Source organism: Trichosurus vulpecula, chromosome 1 (genome assembly GCF_011100635.1).
Source record: "Trichosurus vulpecula isolate mTriVul1 chromosome 1, mTriVul1.pri, whole genome shotgun sequence".
Classification (NCBI taxonomy): Eukaryota; Metazoa; Chordata; class Mammalia; order Diprotodontia; family Phalangeridae; genus Trichosurus; species Trichosurus vulpecula.
The window spans coordinates 361,297,042-361,310,521 of NC_050573.1; the positions used below are offsets into that span (position 1 = coordinate 361,297,042).

The window sequence follows — 13,480 nt, forward strand, 5'->3', positions numbered from 1 at the left end:
AAATATGAGCATACAAAGAACAAGAAGTACAGAAAGCTAGCACACATTACACCAGAAGTGGGGACCTGCAGCTTCGAGGCCACATGTGGCCCTCCCTCAAGTACGGCCCTTTGAACAGTATTCTGTGACGTCAGTACTTGAGGACCCAGAGGGCCACATGTGGCCTCAAGGTCACAGGTTCCCCACCCCTGCATGAGACAGAGAAGAACCAAATAGAAGACATTTCTTTGTGATTATACATAGTAATAGCAAGAACAAAGTTTAATTCTGCAATATTAAGTGATACTATGTAGGATCAAATTCATTCCTTCTATGCATTTCAAGTACTGATCAGAAATATATTTGGACATCTCTGAAAATGAAACAAACCTTCCTTCACGGATTTCAATGGTCATAGAACGAGATACAACATCCCTAGAGGCCAGATCCTTTGCAACAGGTGCATATCTTTCCATAAATCTTTCACCTTGACTATTAATAAGAATGCCTCCTTCACCACGACATCCTTCTGTGATAAGACAGCCAGCACCATATATGCCTGCAAAACAAAAATACATGAACACATTTGCAATGAAAGAATCATGGGGGGCAGAGCCAAGATGGCAGAGTGAAAGCAGGGACATGCCTGAGCTCTCTCACAAATTCTTTCAGATACCTCTTGAGAAGTAAATCTGTACTGCCATTGGTATAAGTATTGAGATTTGGCCACTCTAAAGCAAGTCCATCCCACCAGGGGGCAGGCCCCTGGCACATGTGTCTAATCTGCCTCCTTGGCTTGCAAGCCTTTGAAATTAAACTTCTTTTTGATTCCTGATTCTTCTGTCTCTAGCCTGCTCTATTCTGCTCTGGGCACCCATAGGTTAGAGGCCAGTGTGGTCTGGTCAATAGTTAAGGATTATCAATGCTGTTCAAGAAACAACTAGAATGTAAACTCCCTGAGACAAGGACTTAAAAAAAGCCATTTCTTTGTATATCCCACACTGTTTTTAACATAGTAATCAAATATGTTGATCTGATTGGATTCAATTCACTTCACCAAATCTTTATTAAATGCCTATATGAAAAGGTCAGTGCAAATGCTAGGGGATATACAAAATTCAGATAAAACATGTCCCCTGCTTTCATGTATTAAGTAGAAAGAAAACTGGATATGAAGTTAGATATCCTGGGTTCAAATCCCAGCTCTGCTGTTTACTACTTGTATGGCCTTGGGAAATCAGTTAATCTCTCTGAGCCTTATTTTTCTCATCTGTAAAATAAAGGGGAATAAATAATCTCTAAGGTCTCTTCCAGCTCTAAATGCTATGAAAATTACATATGTCACCATTAAGAGAAAGGCATGCTAATAGCAATGAAAAAATTACAGCCTGATACTGAGGGAAGCGGAGCAATCATAAGAAGTAAACACAAGAATCTGAAAAAAGATTTTAATCTGAGGCCATTTACTGCAGTGGCAAATAGCCTTACATATCTCAACAGCTCTTGAAGTGAATCACTATTATAGCAGGGCATAATTTACACTCACGATGACCCTAACTCATCCAAAAGAGTTTCAACTATATGTTCATCATAGATCAACATGCAATATTTAATGGGACAGGAAATTATAAAACATTTTAGTTTCCCATCAAATGTTTTGGCATTTAATTGGCTAAAACTTGCATTATTCTGAAAATTCTCTTACGTGGAAATCTTTATTTACCTAATGATGATGCATAAATTGTATCATAATTTTTTTTTTTAAATTCCAATGCTAGAAAAAGGTCTTTATGAGTTCACAAACCCCTGAGACTTGGAGCTAATCTTTCTTTTTTTGTTTTTTAAATTTATTTAATATATTTAGTTTTTAGCATTGATTTTCACAACAGTTTGAATTATGAATTTTCTCCCCGTTTCTACCCTCCCCCCACTCCAAGATGACGTATATTCTGGTTGCCCCGTTCCCCAGTCAACCCTCCCTTCTGTCACCCCACTCCCCTCCCATCCCCCTTTCCCTTGTAGGGCAAGATAAATTTCTACGCTCCATTGCCTGTGTATCTTATTTCTAGTTGCATGCAAAAACTTTTTTTTTGTTTGTTTTTGAACATCTGTTTTTAAAACTTCGAGTTCCAAATTCTCTCCCTCTTCCCTCCCCTCCCACCCTCCCTAAGAAGGCAAGCAATTCAGCATAGGCCACATGCTTATCATTACGTAAAACCCTTCCACAATACTCATGTTGTGAAAGAGTAACTATGTTTTGCTCCTTCCTAACCTATCCCCCTTTATTGAGTTTTCCCTTTTCGCAAGTGTTTGTTTTTGATTACCTCCTCCCCGTCTGCCCTGCCTTCTATCATCCCCCCTTTTTTATCTTCTTCCTCCTTCTTTCCTGTGGGGTAAGATACCCAATTCAGTGTGTATGGTATTCCCTCCCCAGGTCAAATCCGACGAGAGCAAGATTTACTCATTCCTCCTCACCTGCCCCCCTCTTCCCTTCCTACAGAACTGCTTTTTCTTGCCACTTTTAGGCAAGATAATTTACCCCATTCTATCTCTCCCTTTCTCCCTCTCTCAATATATTCCTCTCTTATTCCTTAATTTGATTTTATTTTTTAGATATCATCCCTTCATATTCAACTCACCCTGTGCCCTGTCTATATATATATACGTATATATATATATATATATATATACACATACCTACATGTATACATACACACATATATATGTACACACATACATACACACCTACATACATAGCCACACACACATATGTATGTGTATATATGTATATACATACACACACATATACATATATATGCATATTCCTTTCAGCTACTATGATATTGAAGTCTCATGAGTTATACACATCATCTTTCCATGTAGGAATGTAAACAAAACAGTTCAACTTTACTAAGTCCCTTATGATTTTTCCTTCTCGTTTACCTTTTCATGTTTCTCTTGATTCCTGTGTTTGAAAGTCAAATTTTCTATTCAGCTTTGGTCTTTTCACTGAGAAAGCTTGAAAGTCCTCTATTTTGTTGAAAATCCATATTTTGCCTTGGAGCATGATACTCAGTTTTGCTGGGTAGGTGATTCTTGGTTTTAATCCTAGCTCCACTGACTTCTGGAATATCGTATTTCCAAGCCCTTCAATCCCTTAATGTGAAAGCTGCTAGATCCTGTGTTATCCTGATTGTTTTTCCACAATACTCAAATTGTTTCTTTCTGGCTGCTTGCAGTATTTTCTCCTTTACCTGGGAGCTCTGGAATTTGGCAACAATATTCCTAGGAGTTTTCTTTTTGGGATCTTTTTGAGGAGGCAATCGGTGGATTCTTTCAATTTCTATTTTACCCTCTGGTTCTAGAATATCAGGGCAGTTCTCCTTGATAATTTCTTGAAAGATGATATCTAGGCTCTTTTTTTGATCATGGCTTTCAGGTAGTCCAATAATTTTAAAATTATCTCTCCTGGATCTATTTTCCAGGTCAGTGGTTTTTTTCCAATGAGATATTTCACACTGTCTTCCACTTTTTCATTCCTTTGGTTCTGTTTTATAATATCTTGATTTCTCATCAAGTCACTAGCTTCCACTTGCTGCAATCTAATTTTTAAGGTAGTATTTTCTTCAGTGGTCTTTTGGACCTCCTTTTCCATTTGGCTAATTCTACCTTTCAAGGTGTTGAAGCTATTTTTTTAAGGCGTTGTTTCCTTCAATATTTTTTTCAGTATTTTTTTGGGTCTCCTTTAGCAAGCCATTGACTTGTTTTTCATGGTTTTCTCGCATCATTTTCATTTCTCTTCCCAATTTTTCCTCTACTTCTCTAACTTGCTTTTCCAAATCCTTTTTGAGCTCTTCCATGGCCTGAGACCAGTTCATGTTTTTCTTGGAGGCTTTTGATGTAGGCTTTTTGACTTTGTTGACTTCTTCTGGCTGTATGTTTTGGTCTTCTTTGTCACCGAAGAAACATTCCAAAGTCTGAGACTGAATCTGAGTCTGTTTTTGCTGCCTGGCCATGTTCCCAGTCAACTTACTTGACCCTTGAGTTTTTTCAGCAGGGTATGACTGCTTGTAGAGTAAAGAGTACTTTGTTCCAAGCTTGAGGGGATGCGCTGTTGATTTCAGAGCTATTTCTATACAGCCAGCTCTGCCACACCAGCATTCCTCCTTTCCCCAAGAACCGCCAACCTGGACCTGAGGCAAATCTTAAGCAGGCTGTGCACTCCTGCTCTGATCCGCCACTTAATTCCTCCCACCAGGTGGGCCTGGGGCCAGAAGCAACTGCAGCTGTAGTTCTGTAGCTGCACCACCCCCACTTCCCCCGGGGCAGTGGCTGAACAGTGAACTTCTTCAATCTGTCCCCAGCAGCTTTTCCCACCAACCTTCTCTGTTGTCTTTGGTGTTTGTGGGTTGAGAAGTCTGGTAACTGCCACAGCTCACTGATTCAGGGCACTAGGGACTGTACTGCCCAGCTCCTGGTCTGTTTGGTCCTGCCGCCCCCCACACTGGGCTCCGCTCCCCTCTGCTCCGTGCGCGATAGACCTCATCCAGCGACCATCCAGACTGTCCTGGGCTGGATCCCTGCTTCCCTTTGCTATTTTGTGGGTTTTGCAGTTCTAGAATTTGTTCAGAGCCATTTTTTACAGGTTTCTGGAGGGACCTGGCAGGGAGCTCATGCAAGTTCCTGCTTTCCGGCAGCCATCTTGGGCTCCACCCCCCGCTAATCTTTCTTAATTTATATTAAGTTAATGTCTATTAAGTGGTCTTGTAAAAAGCTTGTACTAAGTGTGACTAACCTTTACATTTGATCAAATTAGTCATTTCATACCTGTGGGATGGAACTGTACAAACTCTAAGTCTTGACAAGGAAGGCCTGCTCGCGTAACCATAGCCGTGCCATCTCCTGTGCTCGTATGAGCAGAAGTACAGCTGAAATAGGTCCGCCCGTAACCCCTGGGAATCATATGGAGGAGATATTAGGAAGAGACTTAACATACAGAACAGATAATATTTCCTAGTAGTGTAAGCAAGTAACAGAGTGTACTGTAGTACTTAACCTACATGGCACATAACTGTGTGATCTTTACCTATAGAAACAGAAAGTTGAACTAGATGATTTCTAGGTGTGCTTCTGAGCTCTACGACGATGAGTGAAGTTAGAAAATATCCTTCTCTACAGAAGCAGTTTTCATGTTCTTACCCAGTTGCAATAACTGTATTCTTTGCTCTTATACGATGTATGGAGCCATCTTCTAAGCACAATGCAATCACTCCTCGGCACTCCCCATGTTCCATCAAGAGATCCAAGGCAAAATACTCCACAAAATAACTGGTATCATACCTCAGAGACTAAAAATGAAAAATAATATGAAAATATTTTCAATTGAGCTTTAAATGTATTAAAAATGTTACTAGTACTAGCCTACATCTCATTTGGATAAGTTGAAGCAGTAATTAAATTTAGGCCCTTCTGCTGAATTTTTCCAGCATAATTTTAATATGGCAGTACTACAATTAGGGAAGATACATATGGGAACAATATGGCTAGATAAGGGACATGTGGTAGGAATTCTTTCAAAATAGAGGTATATTGAGTAAGACACATTAACAATGATAACAATACTAGATAGCAGAAAAATACTATTTTCAATCTTACAAACTACAGACAGATTCTTAAGAGAAAGAAAAGCACTACTTTGGAGTCTCCTAGACTGTTGAAGGTTAATTATTTCTACATTAAAGAGGCATCTGTCTACTCTGCTTGAAGATATTTTTAGATTTGTTGTTCCCATAAGACTCTTTCATGTCAACAACACAGTATTAGCATACACTCTCCCTTTTCCCCTAACCTTGTTCTCTTGTTTCCTTCTCATAACTTCAGGAGGGCCAAAAATTTGAGCTAGAATTCAAAGGTCTTCCTAGAAATGCTAAGGAGTTGTAGTGGATCCAGAATCCAGATACAGTTAAATGTCACTGACAAGCAAACTTAGCTTAATACCTTTGGCCAAGGTTCCTAGTGCTGGTATAGGACCATCACCTGACTGGTAAGAGGGAATGACCAAAAAATATATTACAGACATTATCAAAGCATGCAGCTGGAGTACTCAAGTGGCAGAGTGAAATTTGTAGTTGGCCATTTAGTAAAAACTGAAAATTTCAAGCCCTTTACCTCATTATCTGACCTCAAAAAGGTGCAATGGATTGATAAAAATTAAATTGAACCCAGATGACTCAGTTTTTCTACAATCTATAAAGCTTTAGTTTAGATTTAAAAAGAGTATGCTGCCATACAAGTCAATTTAGGTGCTGAGAGGTAGAATAATCTTAAAATACATTTTCCAATCTTAATTTTTACTGATTAAAATAAAAAAAAAAACTTGTGCTAAGAAAAACTCATGAAGCAACAAAACATTGTTGCTTGAATGTAACTTTTCACAGCATGAGAACTGTCTAACAATGGTCTCCAAAGTGGGGCTTACTAGACAATCAATCAACAAACATTATTAAGTTCCTACTATGTGCTAAGCACTCTTCTAGGTGTTGGTGATACAAAGACAAAAAAGAAAAAAAAATCTGTTCTTAAAGAAATTATATTCTATCAGGAAAAACAAAATATATACATATAAGTACATATAAAATAAGGTCATTAAATAAAAGGTAGTTAATGAGAGCTAATATAAGTATTTGCAGGTATCAGCTGAGGTATGAGAAGAAAATATTAGAACTTCTATTTATATTTTTATAAAAAAAATAAAAAATTAAGCTATACTATTTTTAATACATAGATTTATCTCACTTGGTCTGCATATCAGCCTAGTCACTTTTGTTAGATTAGCATAGTGCCAGGGACGTAGCAGGTGATTAATAAATTTTTATTGCTTGTTTGATATATACATTTCTGAGGAAAGAGTGGGATATCCACAGCATGGAGCGGTGACAGTAGCATTGTCACTCATTTGTTCACTTTCAGTATAGTCCAATTTAATTTATGTGTGGCCAATTAAGAGTATTAATGGATTATATTATCTAGCTTTAACTAAACTAATCCTCATAAAATGGAAAAGTGGCTAAAAAAGATTCTTGTAAAGACACTGCAGATCGAAAATAATGCTTCTAACATGAAAAGAAGCTTAGCAAAGAGCCTGGCACACAGTAAGGACTTGACTGAGAAGTGAACAATAAAATAGCAAAGCTGATGCTTCTTCTCTTACTCTTAGTATTAGGCCTTGGCAGGAAGGATTATAAGGAAAAGGCCATGATGATGTAACGAAATATAACAAGAAGTCATCCAGACAAATTCAAAATGTCCAAAATTATCTGAAATATGGGGGAACATCCATTGTTATTATTAATGATTAATTTTGCCCAGTGTGTATTGTGCCTTGAGATATTAGCTAATAATAATATGAAGCTATCTCAATTAGCAAGAGATTTAAAAACTAAACTTTTGCTGTCAAAAAACAAAGTGCATCATGGATAGACTGTGTGTATGTGTACGCACTTATGTACGTACACACACACACCACACTCTTTAAAGTATATGTGTATATATATGTGTGTATACATGTGTACACACACTCATGGAAACCAGAATTTTCTAATCTGTTAAAAAAAAATTAAAAATTCTTTCAAATGAAGTTTCAGTAGGTTTCAAACCCAACTATTAAAAAATAAAAATGAGAACTTCTGAATAATTTCTAACAACAAACTACTGGCTTTAGGCTTGCCTGATTAACATCAGGGATGATAGATATTCACAAGTTTTCAATTGCATGATCAGTAAAAGGGGCTGAAAAATTAGTATTAGTAGGCACAGCTAACAAAGCATGACTTTTATTTCAAATCTAAGTATATTTTCCCAGCTGATAACCATTAAGTATCAAAATAAACTGAACTTAGAACCAGACCACTGGATCACTGTATTACTAAATATTAAACCAAGATTTAAAAAAAAATAATGAAGCTTATTTGATCACACTGAGCTCAATAAACATACCAATAACAGTACTGTAGTGAAATCAAAGATGTTTGCACTGTTAATAAAACAATAATTTTTTTATCTGATTCTTTTTAATTTCTATTTTTGCATCTGTTTTGTAATGCATATATTAGTGGAATAGTACATGTATTTAATTCATAAATATATACTGAGGTTACAAGCTCAAAACATTTTTAAAGGTATTTCACCAAAAAATTTTGGAAATCACTTCATAAGGTTAATGAACTGTTTTACGTTTCTAGTGGTTTTTTGCAATTTTATACTAAATCACCCATATATTTTTACCCAGGCCCCCTTATGTCACTAATATAAGGATTCTTAACCTTTTTCTGTATCATGGACAGTGGACCCCTTTTGTGGTCTGGTGAAATCTATGGACTCCTTCATTTGTGGGATGACTGGCTCTCGTTTCAGGAATTCTCTTACCCTTCCATACAGTGTGTGCAACAAGGAATGGCCTGTTCTGTCTGCCACACAACAGCATCGATGAGCCTGTCCTCCTTTCCCGAACTTTAGGCTCTGTCCACCAAATGCTCGCTGATAAATCTTTCCTTCTTCTGTTCTACTAAATGGCATGCCATAATTTTCCAACTGTTAAATGTAAAGAATGTTTCCAAAAACATTATCTTCAGGTTTAGAATTCAACAAAATCCATAATTTGTAATAGAAACAAAGCTAAGCAACTTAAGTAGAAATTCAGGAAAAGAGTGGATAAATCATTCCAATGTTAATGTTTTAGTCAATATTCAGGGTGATGTCAAGGAAAGACAACGAAGGGGGAAGAGAACAATTTTCTTATTCAAGATAAATTGTGAAGTTAATAATAGAGAAAATATGTCTTTGTTGAATCAATGCATTATTTCTTCTCTGACTAATCATCTTTTTATACTTCAAATATTTAATAAATATCCTTCTGTTTTAAATCAATGGGACTTAATAGTATACTGTATGATAATAGCATGTAGTAATAACATAATAAGATAACAGTATAAAATAATGAGCTTTTGTCTCACCTCAACTACTGAAGCAGGTGCTTGCTCTGTCATGTAATGAATTGCATCCTGATCACCTAACCAATCAGAACCTTTCACAGTGTCATAGAAATGCCACCTCCAGTTGTCTTCTTCCATATTCCCCAAAGCAGCATTGATTCCTCCCTGAAAACAAAGAAAATTTTCTTAAAAGTCATCCACAATATCCATCAATCCAATTTTACTGGGATATCCTTTTATTCTTCCAAATAGAAACTTAATTTTTAAAATCCAAAATTTCACCTTTATGATATTAATAGGTATTCTTCCTGATATCATGCATATTTTTGTCAGTTTAAGGCAAAACACTCCTTATGGTATAATGAGTCTACTGTTTACATGAATATCGACTAAAGAATATTTGAATTAAGTACAGTTAATACCATATAATCATAAAAATGAACACCTAGCTGGTTACAGTGCTGTACTGGTCTTCTTTTACAATTTTTTCTAATGGAAAATGGTTAAGTTCCAAACTCATTTCATTAAATTAAGGTTTTAAAGTTTAGATATCTAATTTCCCTTACCTGTGCTGCAACAGTATGTGACCTGGTGGGGAAAAGCTTTGTAACACATGCTGTATTGAATCCAGCTTCAGAAAGTCCAAAAGCAGCTCGTAAACCTGCTCCTCCAGCACCCACCACCACTGCATCAAATTCATGATCTACTACAGGATACTCTGCGGAAATCTAGAAAAGAAAAGTCAACCTATTAAATGTTAGATTCACTATGCTGTTAAGATTTTAATTATTACCGAATTTGAGTGGCTGTCTGAATTAAAAGCCTTTAAGAAACAAAACAAAAAAAACACCCTGTGAATTTTATAAACTACTCGAATAGGATTGATGAGAACAAATCCTATTAAACTGTGACACAAATCCTGAGCTGTTATTAATAATCACCAAATTCAGTAAACATCCTAAACATTTTCAGGATAACAAAGGATATGATATGTATTTTGGGCATGAAAAATAATCCCCCCCAAAAGAGACCACTACCCTCTCTCTCCCTGGGAAAATTTGTGCACTAGGGAACCAGGCAATATTCAGGAGCTGAAGTTTCAAAATACTAAATATGCTCTCAATCAGAGTAATCTAAAATTTTAATAGAAGAAATTTAACCTTAGGATTTTAATTTTGTGGGAAAACTGCATAAAGTATTAACTTAAAGCAATTTAACACACTATTACCTAGTATCTGCTAGAATTCCAATGACTGTTTTGTTATCATCCCTTCTCCCCACAAGAGAACTATCAACAAAACTATTCTTAAACTGACTCTTATTCTAATTATGACAAAATCCAATCATGTTTGAGGGAGGTACAACGAAACTGCACAGCGTCCAATATGTCTTAGAGTCTACTAAATGATTTACCCTAAAGTTATGCTAGTATACTTTTAATAATACCCAGAGATGACTAATAATCAACTCTTGGGGCATCAATTCTGCCAAAGAATTGAGAACTTTTAATAATCTGAAGCCATGCATTATCACAGTGTAGAAATTAGTGATATTTGTATGTAACTATGAAATAATTTAACACCCATCCTTTGAGGCACTTGAAAAGGTTAAAATACAATACACTTTTGAGCAAGCAAAAATCTGAATCTTCAAAGTAAAACTAGCTCTAAGAAGTTTTACTTAATTATCTTCATTTGTTATTTCTGTGATCTTTCAGTTTTTGGGCACGGCACCACCAGTGCCCCACCAAATTCGCATATGCACCAATACAATCAATACTATGGTAAAACCTAATTTCAGGGCAATGTTACAATACATCAACAATACAAAAATAAGTGAACTTACTGAACTTGAAACCTTAGCTGATGACCTTTTTCCTCCATTAACAGTAAAGTGAAAATTTCGAGTGCTGGACTGGAAAGTTGCTGGCCACTGCTGAAACACAAATGTGAAAATACTAAGAGTTCTGAAGGAACAGATATCATTAATAAATTATACATTTTAAAAGCTACAGAAGAAAATTTGAAATTACCCCAGATTGTCTACTTTAAGCCTATGAGCTAACTTCTCCACTTAGTTCTCACTCATTCTCCTCTAGTACTTTGTTCTTCTTATCATAACTTTGAATGCTTAGGAGACTTGAGAGTAGCAGGGTTTGATCTCTGAAGTCACTTAAAAGGGCCAAAGGAAACAAAAACTCAAGTAACCTAGATCCTATCTTCCTACTCTCTGTTGCCACTGCTAAGAAAAGTTCTGATTGTGGTTAGCCTAGTTTTCCTGTAGGATATTCCCTGAGAAGTGAGTAAAATCTCCTGTTATTTTGCCTTTGAAAGATACTTGAAATACTACATGACTACTGTTGAGTCGAGTTTTATGGATCAAAGAAACAAGGAAGGCTTTTATTTTCATTCCTTATTGACTTTCCCTTATAGGTTAAAAAGGAAAAACATACCCCACTGATTATTTACTTTGTTACCAGTTATTTGTTACTATGAGTGCTACTATATACATATATGTATATATATATATATATATATAGACACACACATATACACACATATAAATAAAGTGCTTCAGAGGGTCTTTAAATAGGAGGGAATGTTCATTTATTGTCACTATCCCAAATGTACAAAAACATTAGAAAATTATCTCCAACTCAACTCACTCCAACCCTACAATATTTCCTAAAAACAAATCATTTCCAAATAAATATGATTTCCACCAATATCAACTGTCCCCGATGTTTCTATGAACAGTGCACTTAAAGAAACAACCTAAAGAAAATTAAACAGGATTCTAATATGATCCATGCTGAATGCTTATCCCTGAGGCACTTGTTGCTCCATCACTGGCAAAAGAGAACTTATACAAAGTGGTTTGTATTGGCTGCTCCTTTAGTGATCTTCTTTCTTCTTGGATTTCTTTTTGATTACAGGAGAATCTGCAGGTTCTTCTTGTAGGTAGCTTATAAAAGTTGCTAACTTCACAGCCACCTTCCTAATTCCAAGGATTTCACTTATTCTTGGTTGCAGATGATAGGGAAGCCCTCTGACTCCACATGAAGAAGGCACATTATTGGGTGTAGCATGTGTGGTGGCTCTGACAATATCATGGTCTTTGCTGAACTTCTCTTCCAACTCTTTGTACCTGAGCTCCAAAGTTTGTGCAGGTGGCCACACCAGGGGGCAAAAAATTCTAATGGAACTTCTTCATCAGAACTCACAATTTCATTAAAAGTTTTCAGCTACTACTACTTTTACTACTATCCAGGAAAGGCTTAGGTTTTAGGTACCTCAAGTTACTATCAAAGTGAGAATTACTTTGGAGGAATCACTCAAGGGCCTTCCCATCATACAAATCCTCTGGTATAACATTTCTCTCCTTTCAGTTTGATAGCAGTATCAGGAACCTCTCCAAAGGTTCTTTTTAAGACAAATTCAGAGTTCATGGTTTAAAGTTTTGTGATTAGCAGCAGCAAAATTGAGTTTCTGTTCAGCTTTCAGGAATTTCTGTGCCATCATCATTACTCTGCTTCCTCTAGTAGCTGGACCCTTTCAGCATTCATCTCATAGTCTGCCTCACAGTAAGCTACAAGTAGATCCTTGCCCTGGATTAAGCCTCAGTCATGTGAGGACATATGCCAAAAATGTTCTCTTGGATACTTTTTTCATTGTTCCTTTGATTATCTTTTCCTCTGTGAACTTCACAGTGTTTTCCTCAAACCCATATGCCATATGGGGAGACAAGATCAAAGTGATACCCTCTCCATCAGGCTCATACATCACCACAGCATCAATATCGGTGTGCACAAAGTGGTTGTTTTCCCTCTGGTCTGTAGCCGCTTTTAGGAACTCTGAATGAGATTCACTGAAATAAGTCTTTGAAGAAACCCACCATGGAAGTAGCTTCGTCACTCATGAACTTCACCAATTCTTCTAGTCATGAGAGGAACAGAGGCAGGTCCTGACTGCTACTCCAGATATCTCAAAATTTCACCAGCAGTCCAAGAACCAGCAGAGATATCTGATTCATCATCACTCCTAAATATCTTCATGGTGACATAGCCACTGACTCCATAATTATTAGAGGGGTTTGAGTTGGCAGTACAGTCAACCCTGCTAAAGGGACTGTTCTTTTGGCCTGGCTGCTGCAACTTCACATTCTGGGGCAAGCCTCTTACAATGTCCACACTAGGGCACAAAGAACTCCACCAGCCTAAGGCCGGCATTGCCTATATCAGCCATTATAACTGGAAGTTGCCATCTGTGAGCTTCGAGGTAGCATCAGTGGGCAGGCAGGCTGCAGCAAAATACAGCGACAAACCAGGAACAGGGTGAGGTAGTGCACACAACAGTGAGCAGAGTCCACGACTAGTGAGGAAAAGGGAAGAGGGGGAAGGTGAGGGTTATAGTCTTTGTCTCTGTGGTTCAGCAGTCATGCAAAGTTCGTCATCACAGATACTGTGTGTCTGTAATCATGTATAATGTTCTCCTGCTTCTGCTCCCCTCACT

At 37.0% G+C, this 13,480-nt stretch overlaps 1 protein-coding gene across 2 annotated transcripts in view; it reads right to left on the reverse strand.

Moving 5' to 3' along the window:
* Positions 1–13,480, reverse strand: part of SDHA (succinate dehydrogenase complex flavoprotein subunit A) — a 41,867-nt gene that overhangs the window by 21,752 nt on the left and 6,635 nt on the right. Inside the window, exons 2-8 of one of the 2 annotated variants that reach the window (XM_036755110.1) lie at positions 10,815–10,901; positions 9,536–9,697; positions 8,991–9,134; positions 8,404–8,568; positions 5,179–5,327; positions 4,807–4,931; positions 370–538 (exon numbers count right to left, since the gene is read on the reverse strand). In XM_036755110.1, coding sequence (XP_036611005.1) covers positions 370–538; positions 4,807–4,931; positions 5,179–5,327; positions 8,404–8,568; positions 8,991–9,134; positions 9,536–9,697; positions 10,815–10,901 — 1,001 coding nt within the window. Of the gene's footprint in view, positions 1–369; positions 539–4,806; positions 4,932–5,178; positions 5,328–8,403; positions 8,569–8,990; positions 9,135–9,535; positions 9,698–10,814; positions 10,905–13,480 lie in introns of both variants that reach the window. The other variant, XM_036755103.1, reaches the window with a different exon arrangement.